The sequence below is a fragment of the Ictalurus furcatus genome, chromosome 22 (assembly GCF_023375685.1).
Source record: "Ictalurus furcatus strain D&B chromosome 22, Billie_1.0, whole genome shotgun sequence".
NCBI classification, from domain to species: domain Eukaryota; kingdom Metazoa; phylum Chordata; class Actinopteri; order Siluriformes; family Ictaluridae; genus Ictalurus; species Ictalurus furcatus.
This window is the reverse complement of record NC_071276.1, coordinates 20,178,888-20,192,478: the sequence shown is the minus strand read 5'-3', so window position 1 is coordinate 20,192,478 and position 13,591 is coordinate 20,178,888. Positions and strand designations below refer to the sequence as shown.

The window sequence follows — 13,591 nt, the reverse complement described above, 5'->3', positions numbered from 1 at the left end:
ACATGAAGACCAGAGAGCTGTCTATGGGAGAAAAGCTGTTTTGAAGCCGAGAAAAGAGGGAAAATCTATCCGAGTTGTTTTTTTCCCCAAAAAGCTCAGTTTTCACTGGACAAGAACACCGTCTCAGTGTGGAGAGAAGGCCAGAACTCCGAGAAAAATATGCGTTTTCAGATTTATTTGGATTAATGTGGACGTTAATAGAAGCACTGTGGTTGAAATGAAATAAAAAAGCCTAGCTTGTGTTGACAGCTCCTCTTACAAGGATTATAATTAGAGAATAGTGGCTGATCTAAATATAGAGTTCCTCACCCAGCTGGGAATGCCATGAATAGCACTCTTTCTCTGATCACCCTGTGTGTGTCTGTGTGTCTGTGTGTGTGTGTGTGTGTGTGTGTGTGTGTGTGTGTGTGTGTCTGTGTGTGTGTGTGTGTGTGTGTGTGTTACAGGGTTCTGCATGTTCGTATTGAGCTTGGTGAAGAAGCACTACCGGCTGCAGTTCTATATGGTAAATTCGGTTGTTATATAATCAGCTAGTTATTTTGTACATAAAATCTAAAAACAATATTTGAACATTTATAATGTGGGGGGTGTGTGTGTGTGTGTGTGTGTCCTGTGCAGTTCGGTTGGACCCACGTGACTCTGCTGATCGTGGTCACTCAGTCCCATCTCATCATCCACAACCTGTTTGAAGGCATGATCTGGTCAGTACTGACCCTAACACACACACACACACGCGCACAGACTCAGACTCACAGGGTAAAAAAACCCTGTACTTGATATTTCAATCAGTGGGGAAAAAAGATCCTGTGAGACGCATGAGGCCTCAATAATTCCCTTATCCACGTATCGTACGATATAAGGACGTGACCTCGGACGTTTTTGCCGACCTCGATATCGCCCGTTGTGTTTACACGCGTGACGGTTTACATAAGAATGAACGTCTCCAGCATTTTAGCCGTTCACGCTGCTTCTGTCCTCTCGTCTGCTCCCGGGCTATCGAATTAAAATTCCAACTTTTCATTGAATTTAAGATGAAAACGCACGTTCGAATGTGAAAACTGTGTGCATGGAGCAAGCACTAGCAGCGGTTTTCATTAAAACATACTGTTGCAGGATATTATCAATGCACTAACAATGTTTTCTGAAGAGTAATCTAGAAAGAATAGTTGTAGTGTTTGTAATAATTCTGTGGTAGTCAGTGACGTGGTGGATCGAGCCGCTGAAGCTGCGTGAGCTGAAGCTGAAGACTGAGTGAACCGTAAACTGAAGCGCTTTACTAACCGATTAATTAACGCATAAAGGATATAAAAAAATTACATTCCATCCATCCAAATATCTCTCCACCCATCCATCCAAATATCTCTGCATCCATCCATCCAAATATCTCTCCATCCATCCATCCAAATATCTCTCCATCCATCCATCCAACTATCTCTGCATCCATCCATCCAAATATCTCTCCATCCATCCATCCAAATATCTCTCCATCCATCCATCCATCCAAATATCTCTCCATCCATCCATCCATCCAAATATCTCTCCATCCATCCATCCATCCAAATATCTCTCCATCCATCCATCCAAATATCCATCCAAATATCTCTCCATCCATCCATCCAAATATCTCTCCATCCATCCATCCAACTATCTCTGCATCCATCCATCCAAATATCTCTCCATCCATCCATCCAAATATCTCTCCATCCATCCATCCAAATATCTCTCCATCCATCCATCCATCCAAATATCTCTCCACCCATCCATCCAAATATCTCTCCATCCATCCATCCAAATATCTCTCCATCCATCCATCCATCCAAATATCTCTCCACCCATCCATCCAAATATCTCTGCATCCATCCATCCAAATATCTCTCCATCCATCCATCCAAATATCTCTCCATCCATCCATCCATCCAAATATCTCTCCACCCATCCATCCAAATATCTCTCCACCCATCCATCGAAATATCTCTGCATCCATCCATCCAAATATCTCTCCATCCATCCATCCAAATATCTCTCCATCCATCCATCCATCCAAATATCTCTCCACCCATCCATCCAAATATCTCTCCATCCATCCATCCAAATATCCATCCAAATATCTCTCCATCCATCCATCCATCCAAATATCTCTCCATCCCTTCATCCAAATATCTCTCCATCCATCCATCCAAATATCTCTCCATCCATCCATCCAAATATCTCTCCACCCATCCATCCAAATATCTCTCCACCCATCCATCCAAATATCTCTCCACCCATCCATCCAAATATCCATCCAAATATCTCTCCATCCATCCATCCATCCAAATATCTCTCCATCCCTTCATCCAAATATCTCTCCACCCATCCATCCAAATATCTCTCCACCCATCCATCCAAATATCTCTCCACCCATCCATCCAAATATCTCTGCATCCATCCATCCAAATATCTCTCCATCCATCCATCCAAATATCTCTCCATCCATCCATCCATCCAAATATCTCTCCACCCATCCATCCAAATATCTCTCCATCCATCCATCCAAATATCCATCCAAATATCTCTCCATCCATCCATCCATCCAAATATCTCTCCATCCCTTCATCCAAATATCTCTCCATCCATCCATCCAAATATCTCTCCATCCATCCATCCAAATATCTCTCCATCCATCCATCCAAATATCTCTCCACCCATCCATCCAAATATCTCTCCATCCATCCATCCAAATATCCATCCAAATATCTCTCCATCCATCCATCCATCCAAATATCTCTCCATCCCTTCATCCAAATATCTCTCCATCCATCCATCCAAATATCTCTCCATCCATCCATCCATCCAAATATCTCTCCATCCCTCCATCCAAATATCTCTCCATCCATCCATCCAAATATCCATCCAAATATCTCTCCATCCATCCATCCATCCAAATATCTCTCCATCCCTTCATCCAAATATCTCTCCATCCATCCATCCAAATATCTCTCCATCCATCCATCCATCCAAATATCTCTCCATCCATCCATCCATTCCAATATTTCTCCATCCATCCATCCATCCATCCATCCAAATATCTCTCCATCCATCCATCCAAATATCTCTCCATCCATCCACCCAGATATCTCTCCATCCATCCATCCATCCATCCATCCAAATATCTCTCCATCCCTTCATCCAAATATCTCGCCATCCCTTTATCCAAATATCTCTCCATCCATCCATCCAAATATCTCTCCATTCATCCAAATATCCATCCTAATATCTCTCCATCCATCCATCCAAATATCTCTCCATCCATTCATCCAAATATCCATCCTAATATCTCTCCATCCATCCATCCAAATATCTCTCCATCCAAATATGTTTCCATCCATCCAAATGTCTCCATCGATCCATCCAAATATCCATTCATCCACATGCATAAAGGATGTAGAAATGTACTTTGACATTCTAATTCGAAAGTCTGAATAATCTTAAGAATTACAAGTTCATTGCTCTTTGATAGAGTGTACTTGCGTTATTGTGCTGTTATTATCATTGTATCAGTGGTATAAAATGGGCTTAAGATGACGATAATATAATTTATATTTATTCATTTCTGGGACAGTTTATTGTCCAACAAAAGTAGTTACCATGACAGGCCTATTTTTGACCGAGTGTGTAAAGGCTAGTGGAGGAAAAACCTCAGCAACAACAGCAGCAATATGGATTCAGCGTTTCCCATCTCTCTCTCTCTCACACACACACACACACACACACACACACGTTTGTCGTATCAGAACGAGGCTGTGAATTGAGACAGGTGTGTTTGCGTACCTGCAGGTTTATCGTACCCATCTCCTGCGTGATCTGTAATGACATCATGGCCTACATGTTTGGATTCTTCTTTGGCCGAACTCCTCTCATCAAGGTGAGCTCTTTCGTATACGCTGCTCTTCGTTGGCTTTGATGATTTTCCTAAAACTTTTTTTTATGTAACAGTTTTGGTGTGTGTGTCCATCTTTTCCCTCTTCAGCTGTCTCCTAAAAAGACCTGGGAAGGATTTATTGGGGGATTTTTCGCCACCATAGTGTTCGGAATCCTGGTGAGTTAACCTGAACAGCGTTTAATCATCTTCTGAGGAATACTGTATACACACACACACACACTTCCGCCACAGTCCGAGCTTCACTGCAGCTCTGAATGCCAGATCAGCATCTTTTTTACATTTCTTTTCTTTTATTATAATTTTATCTGTTCGTTATTGAATTTGTGCATCAAATTAGCCAAGTAATAACGAATACCCTCTCTCTCTCTCTCTCTCTCTCTCTCTCTCTCTCTCTCTGTCTGTAGTTGTCCTATGTGATGTCAGGTTATCGTTACTTTGTGTGTCCAGTGGAGTTTAATAACGACTCGAACAGTTTCACGGTGTACTGCGAGCCCTCAGAGCTCTTCCAGCTGCAGGACTACACACTCCCCTCTGTCCTGCAGTCCTTCACTGGCTGGGTAACTCACACACACACACACACACACACTCACACACACACACACACATTTGCACTATGTATGGGCATCAGTATTTGGGCATTTGCAAGAGACAACAACGGTAGTTCTTGACAGTCATGTGAGTGTTACATGTGAATGAGCGTTTATTCATTCTGTCCATCCATCCAAATATCTCTCCATCAAATATCACTCCATCCATCCATCCAAATATCTCTCCATCAAATATCACTCCATCCATCCATCCAAATATCTCTCCATCAAATATCACTCCATCCATCCATCCATCCATCCAAATATCTCCATCAAATATCACTCCATCCATCCATCCAAATATCTCTCCACCAAATATCACTCCATCCATCCATCCAAATATCTCTCCATCAAATCACTCCATCCATCCATCCAAATATCTCTCCATCAAATATCACTCCATCCATCCATCCAAATATCTCTCCATCAAATATCACTCCATCCATCCATCCAAATATCTCTCCATCAAATATCACTCCATCCATCCATCCATCCATCCATCCATCCAAATATCTCCATCAAATATCACTCCATCCATCCATCCAAATATCTCTCCACCAAATATCACTCCATCCATCCATCCAAATATCTCTCCATCAAATATCACTCCATCCATCCATCCAAATATCTCTCCATCAAATATCACTCCATCCATCCATCCAAATATCTCTCCATCAAATATCACTCCATCCATCCATCCATCCATCCAAATATCTCCATCAAATATCACTCCATCCATCCATCCAAATATCTCTCCACCAAATATCACTCCATCCATCCATCCAAATATCTCTCCATCAAATCACTCCATCCATCCATCCAAATATCTCTCCATCAAATATCACTCCATCCATCCATCCAAATATCTCTCCATCAAATATCACTCCATCCATCCATCCAAATATCTCTCCATCAAATATCACTCCATCCATCCATCCATCCATCCATCCATCCAAATATCTCCATCAAATATCACTCCATCCATCCATCCAAATATCTCTCCACCAAATATCACTCCATCCATCCATCCAAATATCTCTCCATCAAATATCACTCCATCCATCCATCCAAATATCTCTCCATCAAATATCACTCCATCCATCCATCCAAATATCTCTCCATCAAATATCACTCCATCCATCCATCCAAATATCTCTCCATCAAATATCACTCCATCCATCCATCCATCCATCCAAATATCTCCATCAAATATCACTCCATCCATCCATCCATCCAAATATCTCTCCATCAAATATCACTCCATCCATCCATCCAAATATCTCTCCATCAAATATCACTCCATCCATCCATCCATCCAAATATCTCTCCATCAAATATCACTCCATCCATCCATCCAAATATCTCTCCATCAAATATCACTCCATCCATCCATCCATCCAAATATCTCTCCATCAAATATCACTCCATCCATCCATCCAAATATCTCTCCATCAAATATCACTCCATCCATCCATCCCGATTAAGGTCACAGTTACAGTAAGTTAGGACACTAAAGAGACCTTTCTACTGACTGTGAGAAACACCAGAAGAAAGATGTCCAGGGTTCCTGCTCACCTGCGTGAACATGCCAAAGACCTGCTGCAGGGAGGCATGAGGACCGCAGACGTGTCCAGAGCAATAAACTGCAATGTGTGTAATGTGAGACGCCTGAGACGTGCTACAGGGAGACAGGAAGTCTCAGGTGTTGCATCTTTTTTATGTTAATACAAAAATGTATGAAATTTGCAGAGGACGTTTCTTTGTTTGCTGAGTTTATATATCCAGTCATCCTAGTAACTCTCATCCATCTATCTATCCATCCTAATATCCAGCCTTCCATCCAAATAATCATTCATTCATACAGATCCATGCATCCTTTCATTGTAAACATTATACTTTCATCCAATACAAACAAATTGTGAATCTTTACAGAAACTGTAAAGTAGTCTCACCATCGTTAGTTTCTTTTTTAATGTAAAATTTGGCACAGTAGTATTTTGTGTAGGAGCTGTGTTCTGATTGGTCACAGTGGTATTGGGGGTGTGACAATTTGTATTTGATGAAATATTTACAATATGAGGATGCATGGATCTGGATGAATGAATGATTATTAGGATAGATAGATGGGTGGATGATCGATATTAAGATGAATGGATAGATAGATGGATGGATAGATATTAAGATGAATGGATAGATAGATGGATGGATAGATATTAAGATGAACGGATAGATAGATGGATGGATAGATATTAAGATGAATGGATAGATAGATGGATGGATAGATATTAAGATGAATGGATAGATAGATGGATGGATAGATATTAAGATGAACGGATAGATAGATGGATGGATGATAGATATTAAGATGAATGGATAGATAGATGGATGGATGATAGATATTAAGATGAATGGATAGATAGATGGATGATAGATATTAAGATGAATGGATAGATAGATGGATGGATAGATAGATGGATGGATGATAGATATTAAGATGAATGGATAGATAGATGGATGGATAGATATTAAGATGAATGGATAGATAGATGGATGGATGATAGATATTAAGATGAATGGATAGATAGATGGATGGATGATAGATATTAAGATGAATGGATAGATAGATGGATGATAGATATTAAGATGAATGGATAGATAGATGGATGGATGGATATTAAGATGAATGGATAGATATTAAGGTGAACGGATAGATAGATGGGTGTATTGCTGATCTTTGGCGAAAGCGCTCTCTGAACTCTGAATTTTTTTTCAAAATGTGTGAAACTCGCTTCCTTCTCCACCCATCACGCATTTCCTCAGATGACACGTGGAAACCTTTTCCTAACAGTTCAGGTGCAGAAGTGAGAGAGTGTTCTGTCTGTTTCAGACCACGGTGAAGCTCTACCCCTTCCAGATCCACAGCATCGCTCTGTCCAGCTTCGCCTCCATCATGGGCCCCTTCGGAGGATTCTTCGCCAGCGGGTTCAAGAGGGCCTTCAAGATTAAGGTTCGAGATAAACCTGTTCATGGGCTCTTTTTTCATATATATATATGTATATCTGATCTAAACCTGTCCGATCTGTGGCGTCCTGTGACCTGCTTGTGGGATAAATATAAATGCTATACAGCCTTTACTTCCTGAATGAACTGAACCGTGCTCTGCTCTGCTGCAGGACTTTGCCAACACCATCCCTGGTCATGGAGGAATTATGGATCGCTTCGACTGTCAGTACCTCATGGCCACCTTCGTCAACGTTTACATCGCCAGCTTCATCAGGTCCGTCTTTCAGCCCTGCCGTGCGGGGGGTTAGGGCTATAGGACCACGAGGAACACCTCATTCTGCTTAAACACACCGAGGAATATTTTTGGATTAAAAAAAAACTACAAAAGTGGCATTTTATAGTTTAATTATAAAATAATAACAGTTGACCAAAAACACACTTCCCCTGTAGAGCATGAAGCTGCATTAAAGATTTATAATCAGAAATCGAGATGTAATGGTACGGGATGTATAACGTTTTCCTCTCCGTCTCTCTGCAGAGGTCCAAACCCAACTAAAGTGATCCAGCAGTTGCTCGCCCTGAGACCGGACCAGCAGCTGTACATCTACAACTCTCTGAAAGCCCACCTCACCGAGAGAGGCCTGCTCGGGGCGCTGGAGGAGGCGGCCTAAACCCTGAACCTGCACTGAAACCAGATGGAGCCCTGAGAGCCAGAGAGAGAGAGAGAGAGAGAGAGAGAGAGCAGGAGAGTCAGGGGGTCATGGGGTCACGGTGTCAGCCTGGAGCAGGAGCCGTGTGGAGGTGGGAGACACGAAGATCCAGATCAGGAAAAAGAAAAAAAAACTAAACTAAAGCCTTGGGTCATTCCATTTTGTGTGTGTGAGTGTGTGTGAGTGTGTGTGTGAGTGTTAAGAAAGAGAGTGTGTGTTAGCATTTAGTCAGTGTTTATTATTATTACTGGGTTGTTGTTTTTTTTGTAAGTGATATACTGTACGTTTTTTCTTTTATACCAGATAAGATGAATATTATACACAGAGTGACACGTCCTACATTTTCTTCCATTGTGAGTCTCACACACGTGTAAAGTTTATCTAATATCTGTGTTGTGAATATTTTAGGGTATGTATACATTATATATATATTATATTATATTATAATGATTATAATTCTACTTAGGGTGCAGATGTTTATGTATTTTATTTAGTTTTTAATGCTCTGCTCTGCTCGCAGCACTGTTAATTCAACCTCACGTGTAGTTTTACACTCGCGATCATGTCCTGGGGAGAAGACGCAGGTTTGGTTTTGTTCCGTCTTACTTTCCCTGGTGGTCATTTTGGAAGTCGTTTCATCGTCGTAAAGACGTTAATCGAACAGTGAGGGATTTTAAGCGGTAAAGAATTAAAGGAACAGTAAAACACATATAGTAGATAAGGCAGGATATGTTTGGTGTGTGACGTTTGTGTAGCTAACAAGTAATTATTATGGAATGAAAGACAACCGGGTGTGGTGTTAGGAAAATAACCCACAGCTGGTATAGTGTGATGTGATGTCGATTATCTTCCCCTATCGGCACATCCTGATGTGTTCTATTCCTTTTACACCACAGCGATTTCCCAACAGTTACCTTTGTCATTCATTAAAAATAGACACGTGCATTTTTCTGTTTGTATTTACATTCAGCGTTGTTGGAAACGAGATATTTCCTGTTCTCACTGACGTTCTAGCAGCTCTAAACTCGTTCCCTCAGCAGCACCTCTCTTTATTTCTCTCTCTTTCTCTTGAAGTGAATGAGACGAAAAAGAAAAACACAGCTCGTCGCGTTGCCAAGAAACCGCAACGAAGCGTAAACTCCTGTTACAGAGAGCTGACACTGGAGACTCCTTCCATACATGTCACAAAAACACATTTGTCCTTACAGGAAACTTACAGCAACAGATCAACGACGACACGTTTTTCAGTTTACGTGGAGCAACACACTCACTTCACAAGCCAATCGTTTGGGGGAAACAAAACAAAACCCCGTGAATCACTTGCGTGATTAATGTTTAGGCCACGCCTCCTGGCGCAGAGTGACATCACAAACTACGGGTCGAGGAAGAAAGAGCTTTCGACTCTTTTATAGATGAACTCATGCCTAAAATCTTCCCCAGCGTGTTCTTTCTCCTGTACAAAGCTAACAAATCGATCTAAACACCAGACATGTCTTGCCCTTACTTATATCCTGGGAAAGGAATATAAAGTGATCTCAATATAAACCTGGAGACGCATTTTTAAAGATACTTTTACTATCGGATGCACCGTATGTCTGTTTGCGTGCTGTGCTCTTCATCTGGACGTGTTCAGTATTAGCTTAGCGCTCTGATAATCACTGCGTTCGCCATGAACCGGAATGTCCTCGTGGGGTTTTTTTTGTTGTTGTTGTTTTGTTTTTTTTGGCTTTTCCCACTTGTGCCCTCCCACGTGTCGCATTTGATTGTTACAGCCGCTGATGTGTGATGCGGTCGAGTAGGTCACGCGATGTTTTTGTGTTTACTTGTGTTGTATCAGTGATCCGTGTAGACACTGGTTTAAACGTCCTGTGGTATATATCCAGGAGAAAAAGAAGGTCAGCAGTGCAATAACTCCTCACTGAACGCTCTACTTCTGTACCTCACATCTCTCATGTCATTGTGTTTGGGGTTTTTTTTTTTTCACACGTCTGTGCTGCCATTCACAACATTTCTGTCGTGTGCCACTTTCACTCCATTTTCAAGGCGGGTTATATTTCCGTTCTAGCAGTTTCTAGCGTGATTTGCTAAATTGTTTTCATTTATTTGAACGCAAACTGCGATAGGCTTAATTCTTTTTGCGTTCGCGGCAACGCGAGCGGCTACGCTCTTCATCACGGACACCAGATATGATTCGGCTGAACCGTTAGATAATCAGCACATAATGTGATTGGAAGTCATTTGTTGCACTTGCGGAGCATGATCCAGAACACTGTTCGCTAAATTCTTTTTGTTGTCAAAAAAAAAAAAAAAGATTCGTCCTGTGATCGTAAAACGTGATCGGCTACGATCTTTTATCGTGAAAACGATTGGCCACGTTTCTGAACATGGAATACGATCGGCCATTTTCTTTATCGTGAAAAAACATTAAAGAAGAAAACGAATTCTTTGTTCGTCGCGATGGTGATCTGTGATCGGCTAAGATCCTTATCCACTCAGGTTACGAAAGCTGTTTGTGTCCAGCTTGTCCAATTTAATCTGAACTGTAGACCGTTTATCAGGAAACTTCCACGCTTTTTACGTTCTAGCTTTAATAAACGGCTGATTTATGCCTTTACGACACGTTTCACAGTAAGAATGTAACCGTTCAGCCGAGGACGAAGCCGGTCTCTCAGATGTAGGCAAAAGGAATCATTTCTCTCACTTCTGTCCTGTTTGTACCCACAATGCACTGCCAAGCACCAAATAAAACTCCCAGCTACTGACGTTTCCAATGAAATGTTTGCGTTTTTGATTCCTCGAGTCCCATTAAGAGTCCATTCATAATGGTGAATTAAATCAAATATGTCAGTGTTTTTGGGCGGGGTCATATAGATGAACTCGGAGGTCCAAGCATGTGGAAATTCTCTGTGGAGTATAGTATGCAGAATGTAATTACTCGGTAATATCCGTAAATCATGCCGCGCTCCGAAGCCGTATACCTTCATGACATCATCGTGACACCATCATCACCTTTGTAACCCTGCAGGACCGTTCTCGTATAATTACTGAAGCAATGTGTTTTTATAGAGAAACTTTAAAAGCTGACAGTAGTACAGAGGGGATATATAGATATATATTTGGATAGAAATGGATTATTCTATTCGTAATTATGGATAGAATGTGTGTGTGTGCGCATGCGTGTGTGTGTGGTGTTTGGTGATAGATCGAGGCTGTTCTCAGGCTTGTTGATTGATTTGATTTGATTTTCCAGCTCGACTTTATAGACTTCTGAGGTTTAAAAAAAACCCAAAAAATCATCATAAACGTTTAATTGTTTGGATTTATTTCTGAATGACACACAGAAAGGCACATGCCTGGATCGTTAATGCTCAGAAAGGCCACAAGAGGGCGATAAAGCTCAGTCCTTCCTCACACTGACGTCCATCTTTTAAGCCCAAAACCACTCGGATCACCATCTAGTGACAATTCAGGAATGTTCCATTTACTAACCAGGTGCCATCTGCACTGATTTACTTCTTGATGCTATTATTAATTACACTGGTGTTTTATTTATCTATTTCACCAAAATCCACCCTGTTCACTACCTAGTGCCCTGTTTATTTCTAAACTATCCAACCTACGCCTTGAGAAGCCCTTGAAGAACCCTTTTGATGGAATCCTGTACATCACTTCCAAGAAGACGGTTTCTAAAACTTGTCAAACAAGAAACCTTCTGGTGTCGAGTTCTGAATAGACCCTGTGAGGGTTCCACCGTAAGGACAGAACTGCAGTGCTTGCACAGTCTCAAGATTACTCAAATCTAGAACCTAGGGTTTTTGGTCGTCCATGTGGAGAACCCTTTGAAGGTTTTGCATCGAATTCTACTATCAGAAACATTTTCAAACTAGAACCCTTTTAGGAAGAAAATAACCATTGGAGAACCCCTGAAGAACATTTATACAAGTGTAGGAACACTTTTAGGACAAGCAGATAATAAGTCTATACAGTGCTAGGTGGAACCATTTTCTCTAAAACGGTAGTACTTGTATGATCTTAGAAAAAGAGATTAAATCCAGAACACTCCAGGGTTTTTGATTGTCCATGGGGGGAAATCTAGAACTGTTTTAGGAAGCAAAGAACCACCGAAGAACATTTTCTAAAAATATAAGCATTTATATGCATACAAGACAAATAAGTCTAAAGGGTGCGAGGTGGAACCCCCCCCCCCCCCCCAAAATCTGTAGTACTTGTACAGTTTTAGAAAAAGGGGTAAAATCTAGAACCTCTAAGGGTTCTTTGGTTGTCCTTTTAGGGGGAACCTTTGAAGGATTTAAACAGAACTTTACAACAGTGTATATGAGAGAGGGTTTCAAACTCAAACTCATTTAGGAAGCAAGGAACCCATTAAGGAACCCTGAAAGAACACTTCAAAGAGGGTAAGGTTTTACCTAGATGTTTTAAGGTTTCCCCTAGAGGGCCAAACCAAACATACCGGGTGCTAGGTTGAACCTCTCTTGCATGGAAACAATGCAGCGTGATGAGGCGGAATACCCACAATGCACCATGTAGTGAAAATTGTCTGGTTTGGGACACACACTGGGAGTTCTGCACTGGTTAAGGGCGCTATCTTTTTAAATGGGCACTATCTTGGAACCTTCTTGTACAATTTTAGAAAGGGAAAAAAGTCCAGTCTCAAACCCTTAAAGGTCCTTTGATTCGTTTTTCGGACCCATGACTATACAAAGAAGAACCCCTTGAAGAACCCTTCTAAGAATGTATGAATGTTTTAAGGGTTCCCTGAACAGGACAAACCAAATAACGGTAGGATGCTGGGTAGAACGTTATTTTTTTCTCAAAGCAATGTGTGCTAACGGGACAGAAGATCCACAATGCATCATTCCATGTAGGTGGCGTATGTAGGGAATAGGGTGTGATTTGGGACAATAACTGAGAACTGATTTACATCTGTGAGAACAGTTACTTTTTTCTGTTGGATTATTATTATTATTATTATTATTATTATTATTATTATTATTATTATTATTATTATTGTGCTCTGTGTTTCCGTTGTTGTTTTTTTTTTTTTTAAATGCAGTGATACATGTGCTCTTCCACAATCCTGTGCATTTGTATTACAGCCAATAAAATGGAAAGTTAAGTGTGTACTGTCCGTGTGTGTTTCTTCCTCCTGCGCTCTCGAACTTCCCTCGTGGAGGGCGGCTCGTAATCTCGCTCGGGGTTTAATTTCCTCTATTTACTAGAGTTGTGCTTACAGTGTGTCCTGCAGCTTCGAGGACATGCACACGGTTTACCCCGAGTGTGGTCAAGTGTGATTCATGACATCGGCTTTGTTGGTTTTGAGCTGAAATACAAGACGCATACGGAGCCAT

The 13,591-nt window shown here is 41.1% G+C and overlaps 1 protein-coding gene across 2 annotated transcripts in view; it reads left to right on the top strand.

The window, feature by feature from the left end:
* The window catches only part of cds2 (CDP-diacylglycerol synthase (phosphatidate cytidylyltransferase) 2), a 28,080-nt gene extending 14,718 nt beyond the window's left edge, over positions 1–13,362 (top strand). For both annotated transcript variants that reach the window (XM_053610158.1, XM_053610159.1), the window contains exons 6-13: positions 447–505; positions 619–701; positions 3,817–3,904; positions 4,010–4,078; positions 4,327–4,479; positions 7,397–7,516; positions 7,683–7,786; positions 8,051–13,362. In XM_053610158.1, the coding sequence (XP_053466133.1) occupies positions 447–505; positions 619–701; positions 3,817–3,904; positions 4,010–4,078; positions 4,327–4,479; positions 7,397–7,516; positions 7,683–7,786; positions 8,051–8,183 (809 nt within the window). In that variant the 3' untranslated portion in view covers positions 8,184–13,362. The remainder of the gene's footprint in view (positions 1–446; positions 506–618; positions 702–3,816; positions 3,905–4,009; positions 4,079–4,326; positions 4,480–7,396; positions 7,517–7,682; positions 7,787–8,050) is intronic.
* Positions 13,363–13,591: the final 229 nt, after the last annotated feature.